At 25.4% G+C, this 21,639-nt stretch overlaps 10 protein-coding genes across 10 annotated transcripts, besides 3 other annotated features; 3 read left to right on the top strand and 7 right to left on the bottom strand.

Moving 5' to 3' along the window:
• Positions 1–3,579: a repeat region.
• Positions 3,569–4,153: a repeat region.
• Positions 4,154–4,245: 92 nt separating this feature from the next.
• EHI_151620 (uncharacterized protein) lies at positions 4,246–4,854 on the bottom strand (the record flags this gene model as incomplete). Its single annotated transcript, XM_652248.1, has 2 exons — positions 4,246–4,410; positions 4,462–4,854. 2 exons carry the CDS (start codon positions 4,852–4,854, stop codon positions 4,246–4,248), a joined length of 558 nt encoding a protein of 185 aa, XP_657340.1.
• A 1,137-nt stretch (positions 4,855–5,991) lies between these two features.
• Positions 5,992–6,537: a repeat region.
• Positions 6,538–6,610: 73 nt separating this feature from the next.
• Positions 6,611–7,270, top strand: EHI_151610 (Rab family GTPase; the record flags this gene model as incomplete). The annotated part of the gene is made up of 2 exons (XM_652249.1): positions 6,611–6,812; positions 6,867–7,270. The coding sequence occupies 2 exons, from the start codon at positions 6,611–6,613 to the stop codon at positions 7,268–7,270; spliced, it is 606 nt and encodes a 201-aa protein (XP_657341.1).
• A 1,141-nt stretch (positions 7,271–8,411) lies between these two features.
• EHI_151600 (helicase, putative) lies at positions 8,412–9,671 on the top strand (the record flags this gene model as incomplete). The annotated part of the gene is made up of 1 exon (XM_650702.2): positions 8,412–9,671. The coding sequence occupies one exon, from the start codon at positions 8,412–8,414 to the stop codon at positions 9,669–9,671; it is 1,260 nt and encodes a 419-aa protein (XP_655794.1).
• Positions 9,672–9,730: 59 nt separating this feature from the next.
• Positions 9,731–10,657, bottom strand: EHI_151590 (uncharacterized protein; the record flags this gene model as incomplete). The annotated part of the gene is made up of 1 exon (XM_650703.2): positions 9,731–10,657. One exon carries the CDS (start codon positions 10,655–10,657, stop codon positions 9,731–9,733), a length of 927 nt encoding a protein of 308 aa, XP_655795.2.
• Positions 10,658–10,867: 210 nt separating this feature from the next.
• Positions 10,868–12,172, top strand: EHI_151580 (uncharacterized protein; the record flags this gene model as incomplete). Its single annotated transcript, XM_652252.1, has 1 exon — positions 10,868–12,172. The coding sequence occupies one exon, from the start codon at positions 10,868–10,870 to the stop codon at positions 12,170–12,172; it is 1,305 nt and encodes a 434-aa protein (XP_657344.1).
• Positions 12,173–12,203: 31 nt separating this feature from the next.
• Positions 12,204–13,700, bottom strand: EHI_151570 (uncharacterized protein; the record flags this gene model as incomplete). The annotated part of the gene is made up of 1 exon (XM_652253.1): positions 12,204–13,700. The coding sequence occupies one exon, from the start codon at positions 13,698–13,700 to the stop codon at positions 12,204–12,206; it is 1,497 nt and encodes a 498-aa protein (XP_657345.1).
• Positions 13,701–13,779: 79 nt separating this feature from the next.
• On the bottom strand, positions 13,780–16,026 carry EHI_151560 (uncharacterized protein; the record flags this gene model as incomplete). Its single annotated transcript, XM_652254.1, has 1 exon — positions 13,780–16,026. One exon carries the CDS (start codon positions 16,024–16,026, stop codon positions 13,780–13,782), a length of 2,247 nt encoding a protein of 748 aa, XP_657346.1.
• Positions 16,027–16,167: 141 nt separating this feature from the next.
• On the bottom strand, positions 16,168–16,488 carry EHI_151550 (uncharacterized protein; the record flags this gene model as incomplete). The annotated part of the gene is made up of 2 exons (XM_652255.1): positions 16,168–16,307; positions 16,359–16,488. The coding sequence occupies 2 exons, from the start codon at positions 16,486–16,488 to the stop codon at positions 16,168–16,170; spliced, it is 270 nt and encodes an 89-aa protein (XP_657347.1).
• A 1,304-nt stretch (positions 16,489–17,792) lies between these two features.
• Positions 17,793–18,290, bottom strand: EHI_151540 (translation initiation factor eIF-5A, putative; the record flags this gene model as incomplete). Its single annotated transcript, XM_652282.1, has 1 exon — positions 17,793–18,290. One exon carries the CDS (start codon positions 18,288–18,290, stop codon positions 17,793–17,795), a length of 498 nt encoding a protein of 165 aa, XP_657374.1.
• A 566-nt stretch (positions 18,291–18,856) lies between these two features.
• Positions 18,857–21,351, bottom strand: EHI_151530 (uncharacterized protein; the record flags this gene model as incomplete). The annotated part of the gene is made up of 2 exons (XM_001913317.1): positions 18,857–19,285; positions 19,327–21,351. The coding sequence occupies 2 exons, from the start codon at positions 21,349–21,351 to the stop codon at positions 18,857–18,859; spliced, it is 2,454 nt and encodes an 817-aa protein (XP_001913352.1).
• Positions 21,352–21,639: the final 288 nt, after the last annotated feature.

Raw genomic sequence — 21,639 nt, 5'->3', positions numbered from 1 at the left:
CAATATAACAGACTCATCTGAAACACAAATTGTGAATGACCTCTCCCCCAATGTGGTAGTAGCTGATGAAATATCATCAAGTGAAGATGATCTTCCAAAAAAAAAAAGAAAGTTAACGCAGAAATCCATTGAAGAAATTGATATTCAGCATAAGAATATCACCACATTTGAATTAGATAAGCAAAAAAAAAAACGGGGGAAGCAAACAGATAGAAAAGAAGAAATTTTAACACTTTATAAATGTTTTGTTTTGAAATTATTTGAAAGAAAATTAAGATGTCAACTTAAAGAAGAAATAATAGAAAGATTAATACATGAATTTGGAATTAAAGTAAATGATATTAATGAATATAAAGAAATATTAAAGAAGACATTTAAAATAAAGAATGAAATTAAAAGAGAAATCAATAGAATAATGGAGGAAGAAATAATAAAACATCAATGGAAAGATAATGAATTAAAAGAAATAATAACTAAAATGAACAAGAAAGAAGAAATAGAAGAAGAGGAGGTAATGAAAATATTTAAAGAAGAAGAAATGAAAGAACAAGAAGATGTACAATTTATTAACTACTATTACAATAAGAAGAAAATACATCAAATAATTAATATTATTAATAAAAATGAAATAATAATAAATACATTAGATGATTATTATCATTATATTAAATCTGTATCTTCCACTATTAACATCATTAATAAAAATAAACAAGAAAGAAGTGGAAAGAAAAGTATAGAAAGAATATTACAATCAAAAATATGTAGATTGAGAGATTTACTCCATAATAAACAATATATGAAATTAAAAAGAATATTACATATTAAGAAATATGATATATATCATATTAAAGTAAAAACAAATGAACAAATAAACTATTATAAATACTTATGAAAGATGAAAAGAATAGAAATAGAAGCAAGAAAGAATAATTGGAAAAGAATAAGATGGAAATATAAAATGAAGAAATATGGAAAAAGGCAACACCTAAATAAATCTAAAGAAGATGAATATCCAGATAATATCTCACTATTAATTTCTGGAAATGAATCTATGAAACTAATACTAATATAGATTTCCTGAATATTAATTTATATGAAATATTAATTAATAATAGAATTAATAATAGAATGTCTATAATCACTCCAAATGAACTGGATTGTGCTCTTAAATTTACTGCTAACTGGAAGGCACCGGGAGTTGATAAAATACAAGGATTTTGGATTAAATATTTAGAACAACCAATGAAATATTTATTAAAATTATTTAATGAATGGTTAAACAATCCTAATGAAATATCTCCTCACTTTATTCAAGGAAGGACAATATTAATATATAAGAAATGAGATAAATTAGACCCACAGAATTACAGACAAATAACTTGTTTAAATTGTCTGTTAAAAGTGTATACATCAATATTAAAGATGAAAATAGAAAGCCAGCTGATGCTAAATCCAATTGAAAAACAATTATCATTAAATCAAATTGGATGTAAGAAATACACATACGCATCAAAAGAAGGATTATTATACAACACTATAACCATTCAATTATTAATAAGAATAAATGGAAGTGGGTAGAAACATATTATGACATCTCCAAAGCATATGATAGTATTAACCATCAATGGATTAAACAATGCTTAATATATTTTAATATCCCACTTGTAGTAATTAATAGTATATTATATATATTAAATAATACATGTCTTAATTTATATTATAATCAAGAAAGTGATAGTATTATTAATGTAGAAAGATGAATAATACAAGGTGACAGCCTATCTCCACTTTTATTTGTATTATCTATTGACATACTATCTAAACAATTAGATAAACAAATAAACAAATTAAATATTAAAATGAATGAAGAAGAAAAACAAGTCAAGTTAAACCACATATTATATATGGATGATTTAAAGATAATGACTAACAGCCTCGATGAAATGGAAAAAGCACACAAATTAACTAAAGAAATATTTAATGCAATAGGATTAAAAATTAATGTAGAAAAGAGTGGGATAATGACTAATATTAATAGTCAAATAAATGGTGAATTAGCTGAACTACCAAGAGTAACTAATGATAATCCTTATAAATATCTTGGTATTGAAATAGGAGATAAAGTAAATATTAATAAATATTGTACAAGAATATTAAATGATGTATCTTCTATTTTATCATCATTAAACACTATGAAATATAGCAGCCTCAATACAATAAGAAATATTAATAGTGATATAATCTCCAAATTAAGATATGGATTTTGTATTGTCCCATGGAAACTAGGAGAATTAGAGAAGATAGATAAACAAATAAGAAAATCATTAATGCAACTCCAATTATATAGTAGAAATATCCCAAAAAGTAGATTATATGTTAAAATAAATGAATTGGGATTAGGATTAATGTCAGCAAGAGATGAATGTGGTAAAGAATTAATAAGAATATATTTAAAATATAAGTGGAGATCAAACACAGTAATAGGAGAAATGATAGAAACAATAAAAGAAAATCCAAATTGAATAATTAAAAGAATGGAGAAAGTATTTGGTAAGAAGATTAATTTTAATGAATTAATGAATATAATAGAATTAAATGAAAGAAAGCACAATGTAAAGGAAGTATTTGAATTTGTAAATAATGAATTAAATGATAGATATTTAAATGAATGGAAAGAAAAGAAATGTGGTGAATATATAAGATGTGCAAATGGCACTTTCAATGATAAGAAATTAACAGTAGCCACTTGGAGGTCATTAAATATAAAAAGAAATGCATTCCTCCAAGTAGTAAAGATGCAAGAAGGAGTAACTATGACAGGAAGTATTAAATCAAAATTACTCCAAAATGATGTTTTAAAATATTGTAAACATTGTCATAACACAATTGCATCTATTAGTCATATATTGTTATGATGTAATGAAAAAGAATCAAATATTAAAACATGATTATGTTTGTAAACAAATATTTAAACATTTATTAATTACACATTTTAATGAATTTGATGCAATTGATTTTAATAATACTCCAAAATGTATTAATAATGATGAAATGGTTATAACTTACAATAAAGATTTATTGGTTAGTGACAATTCATTCCATGCTAGAAGACCAGATATATAATATCAAAATATTACAGAAAAGAAAGGATATATTATAGATGTTGTTATATGTCAAGATAATAATTTAGAATTAAATTATATTCATAAAATAAATAAGTACAAAGAATTACAAGAGAAAATAAGAAACAATAGAGAATTAATATATGTAGAAATAATACCTGTAATATTATCAATAAATGGATTAATACACAAAGAGTCTGTAAGAAGATTAAAAACACTAAAATTACAATTACACTTCCCCAAAATCCTACGAACAATAATAATAAAAAATATGAAAGATTTGATGTTTTACACATTCAATTCTGGCAGCACATTAGAAGAAGAACAATCTAATGCGAGTATGTCAGAAATGAACTCTATTACACCAATAGAGCATATTGAAGAAACTGAAATAATCACTTCTCAGTATGAAGAAAATCCAATTGAGGATATATCTATTAATTGACCTTTTTTTGTTATTTATTATTCTTTCATTTTTACACCTTTCTTTCATTTCTTTAATTGGATTTTGTTTTTAATTACTTCGTCATTTGTTTTAATGTCTTTTCTTCAATATCTTTCGTTTTTTCTTTAAACTCTTCTTTGATTCTTTCAATTATCTTTTTCTTTTTGATTGAATATATTTCTTGAAGAATATCATACCATCTTTTCCTTTTATCTTCATACTTTTTGAGTATTTCTTCATACTCTCCTTTATTTCATTCACTTCTTATTCTTTTTATTCTTCTTTGTATATCATTTATTGTTATTCGTTTATATTTGTTATGGGTGTAATCTTTATTATTATTGTATTTACCCTGTTTCTTACTTGTTTTTCTTTGCGTCTTTCTTTTTCTAATTCATTTTTTCCTTGGTATTTCATTCACCATTATTATTATAATTGTTATGCCATTTATTGCTATTGATATTCATTCTTTTTTATTGTATGACATTAGATTTCTATGTCTTGTTTGCTTTACTTTACAAAACTCAAGAGTTTTATCCAATAGCCATGGCATTAAAATTTGTTTTACTCTGAATTGGAAAAGGGTGTATGGTTTGAATAATTTAAAAAACTAATATGGCTTTTAAAAATAAAATAGTAAATCACATAAGAATTGCAAAAAGAAACAGTCAATAACAGTTAATGAATTTCTTGGACGTCAATAATAAAGTTATTTTCTAATTCCAAGCTTTGACAAGAGTCATTTGGTGAAAGAATATATCCGTCAAAGATAAATTTAAGACGGTCCATTGGTTTATTAATTTTATTAGCGTATTTTTCAAATAATTTTTCTAATTTATCAATCTAAAAAATATAAATATTTCATATTTTTATTCATATTTAAACAAAACAAACAGGGCTAATTTTAAATAAGTGAATTTCATTTTCAAATCTTAATTTCAATTTGATGTATTGTGAAGAATCAATTGAAGATCTATCAAGAGTAGCGTCAAGACAGTCTTGATCTCCAATAGTATAATCTGGTAGTGTTTTGTCATTATTTAATAACATTCCCATAAATTTAAGTGTTAGTGCTGGAGCTGCACTTTTTAAATACTTTTCTTTTAATTCCAATATCGTTGCCTTTTTGGATATTTGAATTTGAGTTTTTTCTTTATCTCGTAAAATATACACACTAATCATATCCTTCTTATTACCAAACTCTTGTTCTAGTTGTGACTTAGTACTTGGAATATATGATAGATGGTAATGATTTTCTTCTGAAGCATCAAGATCAATGAATGTCATTTGTATGGTTTGGTTTAAAAAATTTTTTAGTATTGAGTAAACCCTATTTCAACTTCTTCTTCATTTTTTTCAAATCAATATCAACCAAAAATAATTTTTTTTTCAATTTCATTTGATGTATATATTCCTTTATGGTTAAAATGCCTAAGTTATTTAAATTTAATTTGCTTTTCTCTAAGGTTTTTATGAAGAAAAAAGTAATTGATTCTGGTTTAATTCTTTGATGTATTTCTGTTAAATGAAAGAAAGTCCATAAAATACAAAAAGAATTAATTTTTAAAAAGAAAGATTATTTGAAATTATTACTGTAAACTCTTAATTGTTTTGTCTTATGTTCAAATAGAATTGGATATCATAAGAAGATTTGAACTAAAAAAGTAACAAATAAGCAAATAGTACTTTTTTAATGAGTTAACATAAATGGTTTTTTGTTTTTATTCTTATTTTGCGATTTATATGATATTTTGAGTTATATCCTGGCTAATTTATAATGTTCATAACTTTTACTATTTAAACCAACTTATCTGTTTATTTTATTACATTTTCTTTATGGATATTAAAAAAAAGTAATGTTTAACATAATTTTATCTAAAAGTTTGAGAGATAGAAAATAAAGTGCTAATATTCTTTTTTTTTCTGTGTTGAATAATACATGTTTGTATATTCAAAAAAATAAATCTAAACAGAGTTATGTAACTTAAAAGAAGAAAAAAAATCAAAGAATAGATTCAAGACTATTTTATTTAAAATAGAAAGAATAAAAATCAATATATGTTCTTTGTATTTTTCTGAAAGATTAATTTTGGTGAATTATTTTTGTCAGAGAATAAACTTTGTTTAATTCTGATAAATTAAAAAGGTTAAATACAATATTATAAAAAGTTATAGCACTAAGAAAAACACAAACATTGAAAAAAGTAAAAATTAGAATATTTATAACAACTTTAAGAAGAAGAGAGGAAGGTTTAAAGAATTATCTATTCTTAATAAAGAGTTCTATTTTTATTATTTGTTTTATTTAAATTCAATTATTATTGAATTAATCAAACTTTTAATAAGTAATTTCTATTTTCTTAACAAAAAAAAATAAATAAGAATCATTTGAACAAAAGTATTATCAAAAACTAAATAAAGAAGAAAAAGTAATTAATTAAGTATTAATAGAATTTTCATCTATTCTTCCTAGCTCAGGGGAGACTAATCCCATCCCTGAGCTTATTAAAAAAGAGTAATCTCTTTGTTAAACCTATTCTTTATGTTTTTCTTGCAAAATGAGGAAAGCACTTCTTTGTTTTATTTCTTCTTATTAAGGTTTTTCAAACTTCTTCTGCTTAATTCTTCTTTTTAAGCCTTTGTTTGTTTTCTGCCTTAATTTTAAGTAATTTCATTTTTCTTATTTTATGAATGGGAGAAGGAATCATTTTATTACTACTGTATTACTTTGACTAATTTTCTTTTTAGTCTTACTTTGACTAATCTTCTTTTAGTCATACCCACACTTCAGTAGATTCTTATATTACATCCATGTAATATTCTACTGTATTCTCTTGCTGCACCCTTTGCAGCATTCCCTAATACATTCCTAATTCAAAGGCACCGTCATAACCAGATAATAACTGGGAGAGTCGAAGAATGAATTTGTACTAGGGTTTATGTGTGGTGTTTCAGACGTGCCACCTTCGATCTTATCAAAAAAAAATTAAAAAAAAAAGAAAAGAAAAATAGAGAAAAAACTATAAATAATGAAAATATTACAATGAATGTTGATGAAAAACAAAAACACAGGAATATTAAAGTGTTGTTGTTAGGGGAGTCAAGTGTTGGTAAAACATCAATTACTCAACGATATGTTGATAACATGTTTGAGGATATTTATTTGTCATCAGTTGGAGTTGATTTTAAGTTTAAAGAAATAAAAAGAGATAATGAATTAATAAGACTTCAAATATGGGATACTGGTTTGTTTATTTAAATTGGATTTATTAAACAAATAATTAGTGCTTATTGATTAGCTGGTCAAGAACGATTCCAGAGTATTGCTAAGTCTTATTATCGAAATGCAGATGCTGCGTTTATTGTTTTTGATATTAACAATGAAAGTTCTTTCAAAAAAGTTCAATTTTGGTATAATGAAATATCACAAGAAGAGGCTTATCAACTTGTTATTCTTGTTGGAAACAAGTGTGATTTAGAAATGAAAGTAACTGATGAATTAGTTAAGTCTTCTTATCCTGACTCTATTTATTTGAAAGTATCAGCTAAAACAAATGAAAATATTTCATTATTATTCGATACTCTAATTAATTGTTATTTAAGGATGGTAATTCAACCAATAGAAAAATTAGCTGAGCCAGAAACAATTGACATAATAACTTCACCTTCTTTGAATTCCACTAAACATTCTAATTGTTGTTAATTTATTTATTCTATTTCATTTAGTTGTTAAATAAACTTATTATAACTTCTTATGTATTACTTAATATGCTTTGTAATTTATATTATCAAAATATATTAAAGTAACTCTCTTATTTCATTGGAATACCTAGATGTATTATTTATATTCAACTCATAATAATAACTTTAAAAAAACTAAATATTCCTGTGTTATTTTTAAAATAGGTTCTTTTCTTTTTTTTATTATGAATATCTATAGTTCTATTCATATAACTATGAACCTTCATACACAAAAATATATTTCTTACATCTTTAAAAGATATTGACAAAGTTATCTCTTTTTAAACTTCTTCTTAGATATGTCTTAAGTTAAAACATATAACAATAAATAATAATAAAATCTTTTATTTGATAGAGGTATGAATTGAATAAAAATATCTAATTATACAATCGAAATATGATTATTATATGTACAATTCAATGATAAAAACTTATTACTTTATTAGGACAGTTAGTCGTTATTATTCATTGTTCAAATGAAATATAATAATTTTATGTTATTTCTATAAACATGTTTTGTTCTAATAAAACAAATATTCATTTATTCAGCATATAGTCTTCATTATCAATTAGTTTATTAATTCATAAATATGTTTAAAGTTATTGCTTTTTTGATATTCTATATTTATAGAGATTATTTGATTTTAAATATTGACTGAAGAAAAAAAAAACGGAATTGTTTAACTTCTTGCTTTGAAATAGAACAAGAAAATATATAAATTAAAAATTCTAACAGTGACAAATAATTCTAATTTAGTGTAGATGCTTCAGTAAGAAGTATAACAACTAAATAAACTGTTTTTGATAATAACAATAGAACCAGTATTTGTGGTATAGTTTTAATGAAATAAATAATAAAACATAATACTTTATATACTCACAAAGTACGTAGAACAAAAAATATAGCAGAATTTACAAACTAACTTGAGTTAAAACAAGAGTCAATAAAAAAAATGTAATTTATAACAAAAATATTTGAGAAAGAAAAAAAAAAAGAAAAAGGGTTATAAAAATAGGAACAGGGTTATATAGATAATTAAAAAAAAAGAGAAAAGAGAAAAAAAGAACTTATAAACTAAAGAAACCAGTATTAACTGTTACTAATGACTGATCCAACTAACCAAATTCCAGACTATGTTCCAACCACTGAAACTAAAATGGATATTGAACCAGCAAACAAAGATAATTATGTAGGAACAGTTGCATTTAGTAATATGAATCTTAAAAAAGAAATATTAATGGCTATTACTGATTGTGGATTTGAACATCCATCTGAAGTTCAATCACAAGTTATTCCTAAAGCATTATTAAAACAAGATATTTTATGTCAAGCTAAATCTGGAATGGGTAAAACAGCTGTATTTGTTATTTCAATTTTAAATCAAGGACTTTGTCTTGGAGATTATGTATCAGCATTAGTTATTTGCCACACTCGTGAACTTGCAGTACAAGTACAAAAAGAATTTGATAGAATGAAAAAAAGACTTTGTGAAGCAACAGGAAAAGAAATTACAACAGGTACATTTGTTGGTGGTTTTGATGAAAAAAAAGATGTTGAATTTATTAAAACAAATAAACCAACTATTGTAATTGGTACACCAGGTAGAATTGCATCTCTTGTTAGACAAGGAGCATTAAATTTAAGTAAACTTGATACATTTGTCATTGATGAATGTGATAAAGTTCTTGGATCAGCAAATGAAATTGATATTGGAGAAATATTTATTTCAACACCAAAAGAAAAACAAGTAATGATGTTTTCAGCTACTATTTCAGAAGAAAATAAAACTATTTGTAGAAAATATTTAAAAAATCAATTAGAAGTCTTTATTGATGATGGAGAAAAATTATTCCTTCATGGTCTTCATTTATACTTTAAAAAATTAGGAGATAATGATAAGAGAAAAACATTTATGGATATTATTGATTATATTGATTTTAATCAAGCCATTGTTTTTGTTGAAAATAGTGATAGATGTCGTGTTCTTGTTAAGAAGTTAAAACAAATTGGATATCCATGTGGTATTTTATATGGTAGAATGGATCAAGAAATTAGAGAGAAAGAGTATCAACGATTTAGAGATGGAGAAAGTAGAGTTTTAGTTTCAACTGATTTATGTGGAAGAGGAATTGATGTAGCTAAAGTAAATCTTGTTGTTAACTTTGATATGCCTAATGATTCTGATCAATTCTTACACAGAGTAGGAAGAGCTGGAAGATTTGGAACTAAAGGAGTTGCCATTTCATTTATTGATACTGATGAAGATGAGAAAGTTTTGAAAGAAGTCCAATCAAGATTTGCTGTTCAAATGGATGAATTACCAAGCTCATTGAAGGATATTCCAACAAGTTACTACAAATAACTTGAAACTACAATTGACTGCTTTTTATTTTTTAAATGAAAAGAACTAAAGAATTTGTTTTATAATATTTTTCTTAATGAAATTGGAGGAAGATCAAGTCTCGGTGGAAGTGAGAAACATCCATAAAAACACCCTGGTCCATATTTTTGAATTGAATTAACATTTATCTCTTGAAGAAGATGGCACTGAGAAAAACACCCTTTTGGTAAAACTGTTAATGAAGTTGGCAGAATGACTTGGGTTAATTCTTCACATCCCTCCAAACTTGATATCCCAAGAATTAAGTTTGCATTTGTGAATTTCAGACTATTTAATGATTTACAATTACAGAATGAATGATAACCTATATAACTTAATGTTGATGGTATTTTCATATGACTAAGACTTAAACAATTTAAAAAACATTCATCTTCTATTCTTTCTAAATGATGATTCATTTTAATTCTTTGTAATGAATTACATTCTGCAAAACATCGTTTAGAAAGTATTTTTATTGATGTAGAAAGTGTAATTGATGTTAAATACCTACAACGAAAGAATGCTTGTTCTTCTATATAATGAATATTATTAGGTATCGTCATTAATCTTATTAATGATGATTTAAAACAATCTTTACCTATACCCTTTACTTCAAAGTCTCTTGGAATTTCATATCCATAGCTTTTCATGTCATTTTTTGTGAACTTGACTTGAAGGTATTGTGTATTTGGTTCTTTACCAATGAATGTGTCATATGAAACTTCACAATGAATAACATACTGTAAAACGTCTTCATAAATTATATCATTTGAAGAATAAATATGTTGTGTTTCAAGTGATATAAACATTGCTCGATCATTTTGACTTAATAAAGGAAATGGATTAAAGTGATACAGATCAACTATGTCATGATATTTTTTACAAACACTCATAACATTAACATAATCATTTCTTGTTTGAAAGTATTTTCCAATAATTAACATACTATGTCTATCAACCCCATTCATTTATTTTCTTAGTTCTTTAAAAAAAAATAATAACCATTATACTATGCCATCTACCTACCAAAAATGTCTTAAAAGAATTGTATTAATTATGTTCTTAAACAAAGAATTTCCCAATTACAACGAAACAATGAATAACGAAAAATAATTTTTGTGGTATTTATTTCAAGAAAAAAGATTTTAAAAAAAAATATAAAAACTAAAAAAATTCACATGACTTTAACGACATTCTTCTTGTTAATTATTGTTACATTTGGTAAAAATACAATGGATTTATGTGTTGTTCAAAAAATGACAATTGGTACCGATGGAAAAATTCCAACAAATGTTTTTTCTGCTGATAATGGTATTATTTATGAAATCCAGAAAGATAATCAATACTGTTATGGATATGTATCATTAAAAAATCCAAACTCAACTAGATGTTATTCTGATAAATTTATTTGGTGGGGAGAGTATGGACTTGGAACAGTTGGAATTAAGGTTAATAGTGACACTTTTACCTCTGATAAAATCCAAGAAAAAACAGACATTCAATATTTTCCAACAGGAAAAGGAATTACCACAATGCTTAAAGTAACTGTTGAATGGGAGAATTTTAATAAATACGCTGCTGACAATAAAACATTACTTAAAATTTCTCAGTATGCTCGTGGTATAACAGTATTATCAACGAAAAGTAATAACTTAATGATGGTTATTTCATTTGTTACAGACGATGGAAAAGGAAGTACAGGTGATGTAATGTTTGGGTACATTAGTTTTAGTGAATCAAAACTTTACATTAAATACGATAAATCATTTTGTAGTGATATAACAACTAATTTTGTTGAATCAAATCTTTCTGAAATGAATGCATATGGAAATGCAATTGCTTTTGGATCTCCTAAAACAAGAGCAGATGAGTTTAGTACTTTAACAAAAAATATTCTCATCATGTCTATAGACGATGATACAACTAATCCACATTTCCCATTTTCTTTTACTGATAAAGTTTTTGTCCCATCTCCAACACAGAATTTAGCAGCTTTAGGTAAAGCAATTGAAATAAGTAATACATATTTAATGTATTCTGACCCTTTATCTAATAGAGGAATTGTTTATATATCAAGAAGAATGGAAGGTGATACTTTTGATTTTCGAGCAACAATTAACCCATTACCACGATGGGGAAATTATCAACGATTTGGAGCTTATATGAGAGTTATTGAATTGAAGGATACAACTGAAGTTTATGCTGTCGCACCATCTGCTTGGGTTCATAGTGATACTAGAAGAGCAGCTGCTGCTGGTTCAGAAAGTCATGAGATAATTGGTATAATTTATCAATTTTCAATTTCAGGAACTCATTGTGAACCAAAGAATTATTTCTTTATTAATTCTCCAATTACTGATGGTGTAATGAACTCAACAATATCATCTCTTATTACTATATCTGACCGTGCTTATGTAACATTAACTAATTACCAAGGATTGTATAGATTAAATTGTGACCAGAAAACTCAGATCCATCTTTAAAAGTAATTCAATTACTATTAACTATTTCTTTTTATTTGTTTCGTTGACACATACCTTCTTCAGTACATGAATATCCAACCTGACATGTTCCACAATAAGGAATACAGCTAGATTTGTCAAAAATTAGATGAGTGTTATTATTAGGTTGTAATATTTTTTCAGATAAAGTACATTGATATTTCCCACATTGGAATGAATCATATGAACAGAAAGAAGAAGGAGTGACAATTTCAGATGTTTGAGGCTCATAATATACTTCACAGTATTGTATTATTGTTCCTTTTGCTGCAGAAATGATAAACTCAAGCCCATTGGCAAAACCATTACAAGTAGATGTAACAAATGATGTGTGGACGTTGAAAGAATATTTATAAATACCAGAAGAAATAGTTTTGTTTTGAATAAGATATCTAAATGAATCACAGTTTATCTCATCAATAGTTCCTTGTTTGAAATATACCTTACCACTTTTGAAAGAAATGGTATCAGTTGAATTGATAACAAGAGCAAAATGTTGTATTATTGTTTTCCATTGAATAGGAACAGGATAATCAAAATGAAAAACCAGTTGTTCATTGTCTTCAACTGTTTTATTTCCTATTGAAGTAATCACTTTTAAATCATTTGTAGTAGTTCCAAGACTAACTTCCCAGAAAACTTGAGTATTTTTTTGGTCTACTAATGATTGAAACACATTTTTTGTTGGAACACTAACACAATGTGACGTAATATTTGGTGAAGAAAATCTAGAGAATGCGGGTTGTGGTTTTTGATAATAAGTTTTGTCGATTGATATACTTTCCCAATATATAATACTTTGATAAATATTTGTTGCACGAAGTTCTTTTGTATGTGAAATTGTAAAAGAACCATCTTGATTTGGTAGTCTTAAATAATTTGAACGACCTAATCCAAGAATTATATGACCAGCATTAATAATAATAGCATTTGTTTTATTTCTCATTACTAATTGTGGAAGAACATTATAGTTACATACAGTTTCTCTCAATGCAACTTCATAATAATATAATGAATCAGTTATTTCACTTGGAATAATTTCATTAAAAACTACTCTTGATACTAATAAAGACAATTTCCCTTTAAACATTGAAGTTGATGGAACTTTTGTTCTTTTTAACATTCCATTTGTTTTTAAATTTGAGCTACTTGTTGTTTGAACACCAAATGAACCAGTAATCATACAAGTAATTGGTTTTAATCCTGGACCTGTTAATTCAACACAAGAACCACATCTAGAATAATTAGTATTATTTAAACTAAAAAACATAAATGACTCTTCTATATAACACTCAGAATGAATTTGATGACCAAAAACAACTGACTCATAATTATCAACTACACCTTTATAACATTCTTGGGTTATTTGAATTGGGTCTCCAGTGAATTGTTCTTTTAAACTGATTGGAGCAACTAATACATTACCAATACATAGAGAATGAGGCGTTACATCTTCTGCATATGATTTATAATTAATAAAAAATAATAAGAAAAGGAGTTTCCAAATCATAGGATTACAACAATTTAATTATTTTTTTAAGTTTTTTCTTTAAAAAAGTCTTAAATTAATCTTAAAAATCAAATCAACTTCATCTCATTCGTATTTGTATCGCTAAATAATCATTTGTTGATCTTCTTTTAATATAATTATGATAAATAACATAATACTCATCTTTTTCTAATATAATTGGTACAGGAAATACACATAGTAAATGTGGATTATTAATTGGAATTTTTTCATGTGACTTGTGTCCAGTTATTCGATCAAATGGTGATACAAACACCCAACTATCAGTCAAATTTCTCTCTAAACGCAATGTGTATATCTCAATAAATCCACTATTCTCTAATAAGTTAATAACAAATTCTTTAAATTCTCTTTCACAATACACTTCATCTCTCACAGAATACACATTCATTAATGCAAGTGATTGGTCTTTAATTATTCTTGAATTCCATGTTTGACTTACTTCTCCATTACTTTTTCTAAGGTCATGAATCTCTATTTTATTGGGAGAAGTATTTATATAAATCCCAATATCTTTCTCTCCTAAGGTAACATTTCTTTTTATTAACCAATTTCCATCTTTGAATTTAGCTAAACTATATAATGTTCTATATATTTTAATTCTTTTTATTTCTTTATACCGTTCATTTTTTTGTTTTATTGTTTCGTTTATTTGAACCTGTTTTTTAATTAAACTAAGGTCATCATTTTCATCTGACTCACTTCCATTAAAATCAACATCAATAACTTCTGGTATTTGTTTAATTATTTGTGTTTTTTTCTCTCTTTTTGGTTCTCTAATGCTTTTAGGTGTTTTAGGTGATTTTGTTTCTTTCTCTTCTATTAATGAATTTACTAATGAACCACATTCTATTCTAAACCCTTTCTGGTCTCTTTCTTTTACACTAAAAAGTGGTAATGTTGCATGTGTTTCTTTAAGTTGTATTGGTTGGACATAATGAATTTCAGAATCTTGACTGTTCTGACTCTCACCAATTTCAATAATTCCACTACTTTCTCCAACCACTTCACATTCACCTATATTGCTCTTCCTTGTTTGTCCTTTTGATGTTTCTAATTCATCTCTTCCTTTTTTCATCAAAACTTTAAATTCAATATCTTCATCATTCTCTTTATTATTTTGATCAACCTTCCTTAATTCTTTTTTATCTTTTTGGTTTTTGTAATTATTAATAATAGTTTGAAGTGTTTGATATGAACCTTTCTTAGTAGTTGTTAATTCTTTTGGTTTATTAATTTCTTTTTCTTCTTTCTTTAATGAAAGAATTTTTGACTCATTTTCTATGTGAAGTTCTTTATCATTTTCTTCTTTGTTCTCAATAATTTCCATTGGAGAAACTCCATTACTCCTTAACGAAGTTTCAGCCAATAAATTCTTTCTACTATTCTTAATGAAATTAAAATTGAAATGGTTTCTTTGGGAAATGGACAATCTCTTTAAATCCTTATCACTTCGTGATTTCAATTGAACCAAAGAAGCTTCTTCATTAATTAAATCTTCTTCAGATTCTTTTTCCTTAAAAATACTAAAGAAACTAAATCTGTTAACAAGTTTAGGTGTTTCTATTTTCTCTATATTATTTAATACTTTAACTTCTTTAGTATTAGTATTATCAGGCTCTTTATCTTCAAACAAATCAATAGCTTCTGATCCTTTCTTTTCTTCTTTATTTTCATTATGTTTATATGGTTTATTAGTTTGTAAGATAGAAATTACTTTTTCAGGAACAATAAATGGTGACTCACTTTCTGTAGATTCATCTAATGATGGTGTTGGTTGTTTTAAATTTTGGTTGAATATTGATGCTTGTGATGGTTGTTTATCAAACAATATTTTAAGTTGGGATTTAGTTTGACACAATTCAAAAATTACTTTTTCATCGGTATAAGTCTGATAATGAAATATGGAATTATTAATAAGAAATACTAATGAAGTAATATAATTCAATAATGTTGATTGAATAGATGAATTAATAGTAAAAAATCCAATAAAATCATCACACCATTGTGACAAAGCTTGAGAACTTTCTTTATTTTCAATAAAATCAGAACAAGCTCTTCTAGGAATAAGATTTGTGTTTGTTTGAGAACCACAATGACTTAGTTCTAATAGAAATAAAATTAATGAATTCACAAAAACACTCACATTTACTTTATTTTGAGTCTTGTAAAAATTCAATTGAATTTCAAGTAAATTATCTGTAAATTTGTATAATTCATTTCTTATAGAATATGTAACAATCTCATCAATATATTTTGATACTAAATCCCATATTTCTTCTTTGTGTTGGATAATTTCTTCTTCCATTAAATTAAACAAAAGTTCTATTAAAATAAAAAAATCTTAAATTAAAATAACTATAGTAGTTTTATTATTAATTTTAACATTTATCTTTTATTTCTTTATTTCTTTACTTTAAACCCAAAACTTTTCATTTATTTTTCACAATCACTTATTATCCATACGAGCATGTAACTGAGATATCTCAGCTTCTGCATTCCTAATTTTTTCTTCAACTTGTGCATGATTACGTTCAAATTCTGAAATAGCATCTTTAATTCGTTGAATTTCTTGTAATTGATTATCGTCTTTGAGTTAATTGTTTGTTTTATATAACATGAAAAATAAAAAAGACAAACAGCTTTTTTGTAGTTCATCACATTGTTGTTTTTCATTTTGATAACTTGCCATGAGTCTTTTTACTTCTTCATTTAATAATTGTGTTTCTTGATTGATTTTATCTATAATGCCAGCTTCTTCCACTTGCATGATCTTATTAATATATTTTTAAGTTCAACCCTTTAATAATCACATTCTTCTCTTTTCTCTCTTTTTTCTAAAGACATCGTCACATTTCTCTTCAGCTTCAACAAGTAGGGATAAACTAAAAGTAACACACAAACATAATTGTTGATAGAAGTAGAAATTACTAACAAAAAAAAAGGAATTAAACCAATTAAAGACTTTTATAGAAACAATCTTTTTATACTTTGTTTTAAAAACAATTTTTTTTGATAACATTATTTATCCATAACTAAACTTTTCATTTTTTTGGTTAATCCATATTTCTATTAACTCGTGAATGTTCTTCTATTACATAGTTTTTATTCAATTGTACTAAGTGTGCCTCTAATTATCTCTTATTTTAAAAAAAATTAAAAAATAAAAAATTGAAGAATAACACATTTTTACGTGAAGAAGTTATATAACTTTTTTTGTATAAATATTTATTTTAATTAATAGTTTGACATTTCATTATTTAACATCATGAACAAAGAATTAATAATGTAGTGATTATTTTATTTTTGTTATAAATAAGAATAATGATTTATTATTTGAATAATCTTCTTTGATTATTTTGAGTATTATTCTTGATATTATCATATTAAACTTATTTCTTATATTTTATTACTTCTACTTGTTATGATATTATTATTTGGAAAATAAAATGATGTTAACTGAATTATATTTTGTTAATAGAATAGTTATAATTTCATTTCATCATTTAAATGAGGATAAGACACGAACAATGAATGTGTAGAGTCAAGTTAAGTTTTTCTTTATTACAACTAATAAATACAAACAGTATTTAAATGGTCAAATATCTTTGTATATAATTTCATAATACAAATAATGTTAAAATGAACATCAAAATACAACAATAATCTATTGAATTTATTCAGCAGATGATTATGATATTAGTTTTTGAGTATTTAATAAGTTGTAGACATTCTATAATAGGACAATAAAGTAAACTTCTTTTTTATGTTCATTTATTCTCATTCATTTAAATATATTAATTCAACACATTTTAATATAATAAAAATTAAATGATAATGAACAATATTGTTTTAGTTTAAAATGGAAATACTAATATACAAAAATAATGAAAAAATAAAATTATAATATGAAAAAGATATATCAGCATAACGATTGTGTAATAAACATTAAGTTTCTTTTATATAACAATATTCTTGCATAAGAGAATAATAAATTGCAATTTCATATAGATTTTTTTATTTGTGAAATTTTGAGTGGTTATGATGAAATAAAATGATAAAAAGAAAGTAGAATTAGTCTTTATCTTCTTTGTAGCCAACAACCATCTCTTGATCACCAAATACTTGGATAATACATATAAGAGACTTCTCATTAAATTCATGTTCAATTTCTTTCCCAAGTTCATTTTTAGGAAGTTTAATATCACTTCTTACTGTCCCATCTTCATCAAGAAGAGTCAAATAACCATCATCAATGTCTTGAAGAGAATATTCTACTCTTTTTATTACGGGAACATCAACATTGGAATGAGCAGGACAACAGTCAGTGTACTTTTTCCCAGTGAAAACATCAATTCCAGTTAATGTTACTTTTGCATGTCCATGTTTTCCATCCTTAGTTTTATTAAATTCAGTGATTTTACATGGGAAAGTTCCAATGACAACAAAACCACCAACTTTCAATGAACCAGCTTTTGTTGGGATAGTGTGAATAGTATGATTATTCATTTGATAATCTTCATTGTATTCCATTGTTTCTAATGTTTGTAATGAATATCCAACATTTCTCATTCTTTAAATAAAGAAGATAAACATGAAAAAAAGAATAAGAAAGTGACAAAAATATTTTAGAAATCTACAGATTTATTGTTTTGATTCTTACTTTCATACTATTTCAGTTTTAATACAAACATGATTATCCACATCATCCCCTCAACTAACATTCTTTTCTCTTCTTTTCAAGATTAAATTGACCAATAAAACGATGGGGAGGGTGTTCTATTATTATTCACCCTCAACTATTTTTTGAATAACTCCATTAATAAATTTTGAAGTTAGACTTTTGTAAAACACAAGAATTGATAAGACTTTATGAAATTAACCACTCCAAAATATGAAATGACAAATGAAAGTAGTAAGAGAATAAACAAATTTTTTCTCTATTGAGATGATAGGTAAAATCTTATTTTAAAAAGAGTCTTTTAAATTTATTTTAAGAAAAATGAATTTATTAAGAGCAAAATATGATAAAACATGATACTATGAATATGTTGTATTTTTAAATCAATAAAAAAACAAAAACTAATTCTATTTTCATAGAATATTTAACTAAATATGTGATATATAACGAAATAAAATTAATTTTGATTAATGAGATTTTCCAATTCTCCAGTTTTGTTTAACTCAACTAATGCATCAAAATACTGTAATGCAACAGAATCATCCCATCCAGCTGACCCCTTTTTCTTTCCAACCCACCCCAAATGTCCTCCTGTTTGAGTGAAAATAGAGATTGTGTTTGAAGAAGCATGAATGGCATTAGATATTCTTGATCGACTTCCTTTACTTGATATTGCAATAGGATCATCTTGTGAATTGAATGTGAGGAAAGGAACTTTAGAACGTGCTAATAAAGAGTACCAAAGTTCTATATCATAATAATATGTTTCATAACTTCCATATTTAAATATTTTAGAATTAAAATTTTTATCAAATCCTAATATATTCTTTCTTGTGGCTTGTTTATATAACACTTGAAGATCAACATTAATTGTCCAAATAGTAACCTATCTAAGAAAATAAAAATGAATTATTCAATTTTCTTCACTGAACAACTTGGTTTAAGCCAGCCTTTAACAAGACCAATGACAATCAATGCAATATAGGCAATGAAAATTAACAATAATAGTCCACCACAACAACATAAAATTAAGTCAACAGTATTAAATCCAGTATGGATACGTATTATTTTATATGACACTGTACTATATTGAATAGTACATTCATGTTCTTTTCCATCTGTACTTCTAAATCCAACATGAGAAATACTGTTACTAAAAGCTGGGTCTGAGTATTTTATTGTGAAATTTGTGCCTGTTGTTTTAAATTGAGCATTTTCATCAAGTGGTCTTGGGTTTCCAAAAGTATTATATTCACCATTAACAACAAAGTCTAAATTGCAAGATGAAGTAAATGTATATTCATCATTCCAACCTTTCAAAATAATTCGAGCGTATTGATAATCTTTTGTTACAGTAACTGTTTTAGTAACATTATCACATAGCTCTATTGATCCTGAGTGTTGTACTTGAGAATGTGCATTTGTTGGGAAGTTGATAATTTTGATATAATATTGACCAGTTGTAATTGAATAATTTTCAAATGGATAATGAATATTAGAAACATAAACTTGTCCTTTATTTGATGAGAATTGTGCGTTTTCATTTAAATTATCAATATTTTGGTCTACATAAATTGTATATGTTGATTCTACTTCAAGTGATTTTAACATTACAAAATAGTCCATTGCTCCTTCTTCAACAATTACTGAATAAACAGCATTTGAACATCCAATTCTGGAAGTTCCTTCTGGTGGTAATTCAAAAATATCATTTGAAACTTCAAAGGTAGTTTCTACAATTCCATATTTACCTTTAAACAATACTATATAACTACCACCTTCTAAATTTTGTTTAACAATTTCTTTGGAAGAACTAGTTGCATCCTCAATTGGGACAGTATCAATTCCAGTAGAAATTGTAATTGTTTGGTCAAGAGAAGTTGTAATTTTAGTAGTTTGTGTTAAACCACATAAGGAGAATGATCCATAAGCTACATCACTATGCATAAAGAATTCATTTGTTGATGAAAGAGCAATAACTTCGTAATGAATAACTTCAATGTCAATAGGCTTTGGAACGTTATATTTAACTATAATAGCAAAATTATTATTAGACCAATTATTAGCTAAAAGAATAGTGTCATCTCCACTTTTAATATCACCTATTTTTTCTGCATTACAAATTCCATAATACACTTCCATTGTTCCATCAAATTGACTTGACTCGATTATTGATAATGGAAGACCAGAAACAGAAGCAGTTACTTGAAGTACTCTATAAAATGCATAAGACCCACTTGATTCTAAATGAATTTTTTGTTTCTTTCCATTACAATCATTAAGATATTGAAGAGTTAAAAATGAATTTACTGTTGCTTCTTGAACTCCTCCTTCAATTCCTAATGCATGAATAAAAACAGTTCCATCTTCAAAAACTGGGATGTATTGGTAAAGAGAATATTTATTAAATTCACTTGTTGACTGACTATTTGGTTCTTGTTCAAAATAAAAAGATACTCCTTTAGTAAAATTAAGAAGTAAAGAAGAAATAAGTGTGCAATCATTTTCATGTGAGAAATGAGTATTCTTTGCTTCATAAATAAAGTGAACCATATAATTGAAATTAGAAGAATCAAATGTAACAGGAGAACAATCAGAAAGATATATTGCACCAGCTGCAGTAATTACTCCACTCATTGGAGCTGAAGAAGAAACAGTAATTTTATGAACAGCATTTTTATATTCATCAATTTCTTCAATTGCAATAGGTTCTATATACTCTTGAAGAGGAATGATTTCTTTACCATTAATAGACATAGAGATTTTAATTGATGTTTGTGACGTAGCATCTAATGTAATATAACTTCTAATCTTATTATTTCTGTGTTTTGGATTAATTGAATAGTCTAATGAAACAGAATTAATTCCATTGAGCTTAAATGGAACTCCATCATTAAGTATTTCTGCAGAACAAATACTTATTAATAAAATAAGAATTTGGAAGTTGTTCATTCCCAACAAAAAATTAAACTAAAATCTTTTTTTTACCTTTTTTTAATGGGTAGGCATTTTGACTGTCATTTTATTTAATTTAAATGGATTATTAATTTTTACTATTACCGTTTTTTATTTTTTATTTTTTCGCAAATTTAAAACAAAAGAAATAATAATGGTTCAACCTTTAGTTCAATTGAGGAATTGTTGTTTAATATATATTAAAAAACTTTCTACTTCAGAAGAGTCTTTACCAATTCAGTAGAACATTAATTACTATAATTATTAAACTAATAAAATTGGTTC

Source organism: Entamoeba histolytica, genomic scaffold, assembly GCF_000208925.1.
Source record: "Entamoeba histolytica HM-1:IMSS scf_1104750518587 genomic scaffold, whole genome shotgun sequence".
Taxonomy (NCBI): Eukaryota; Evosea; order Mastigamoebida; family Endamoebidae; genus Entamoeba; species Entamoeba histolytica.
Note: the sequence above shows the minus strand (reverse complement) of the source record. Positions and strands in the feature narration are given on the sequence as shown.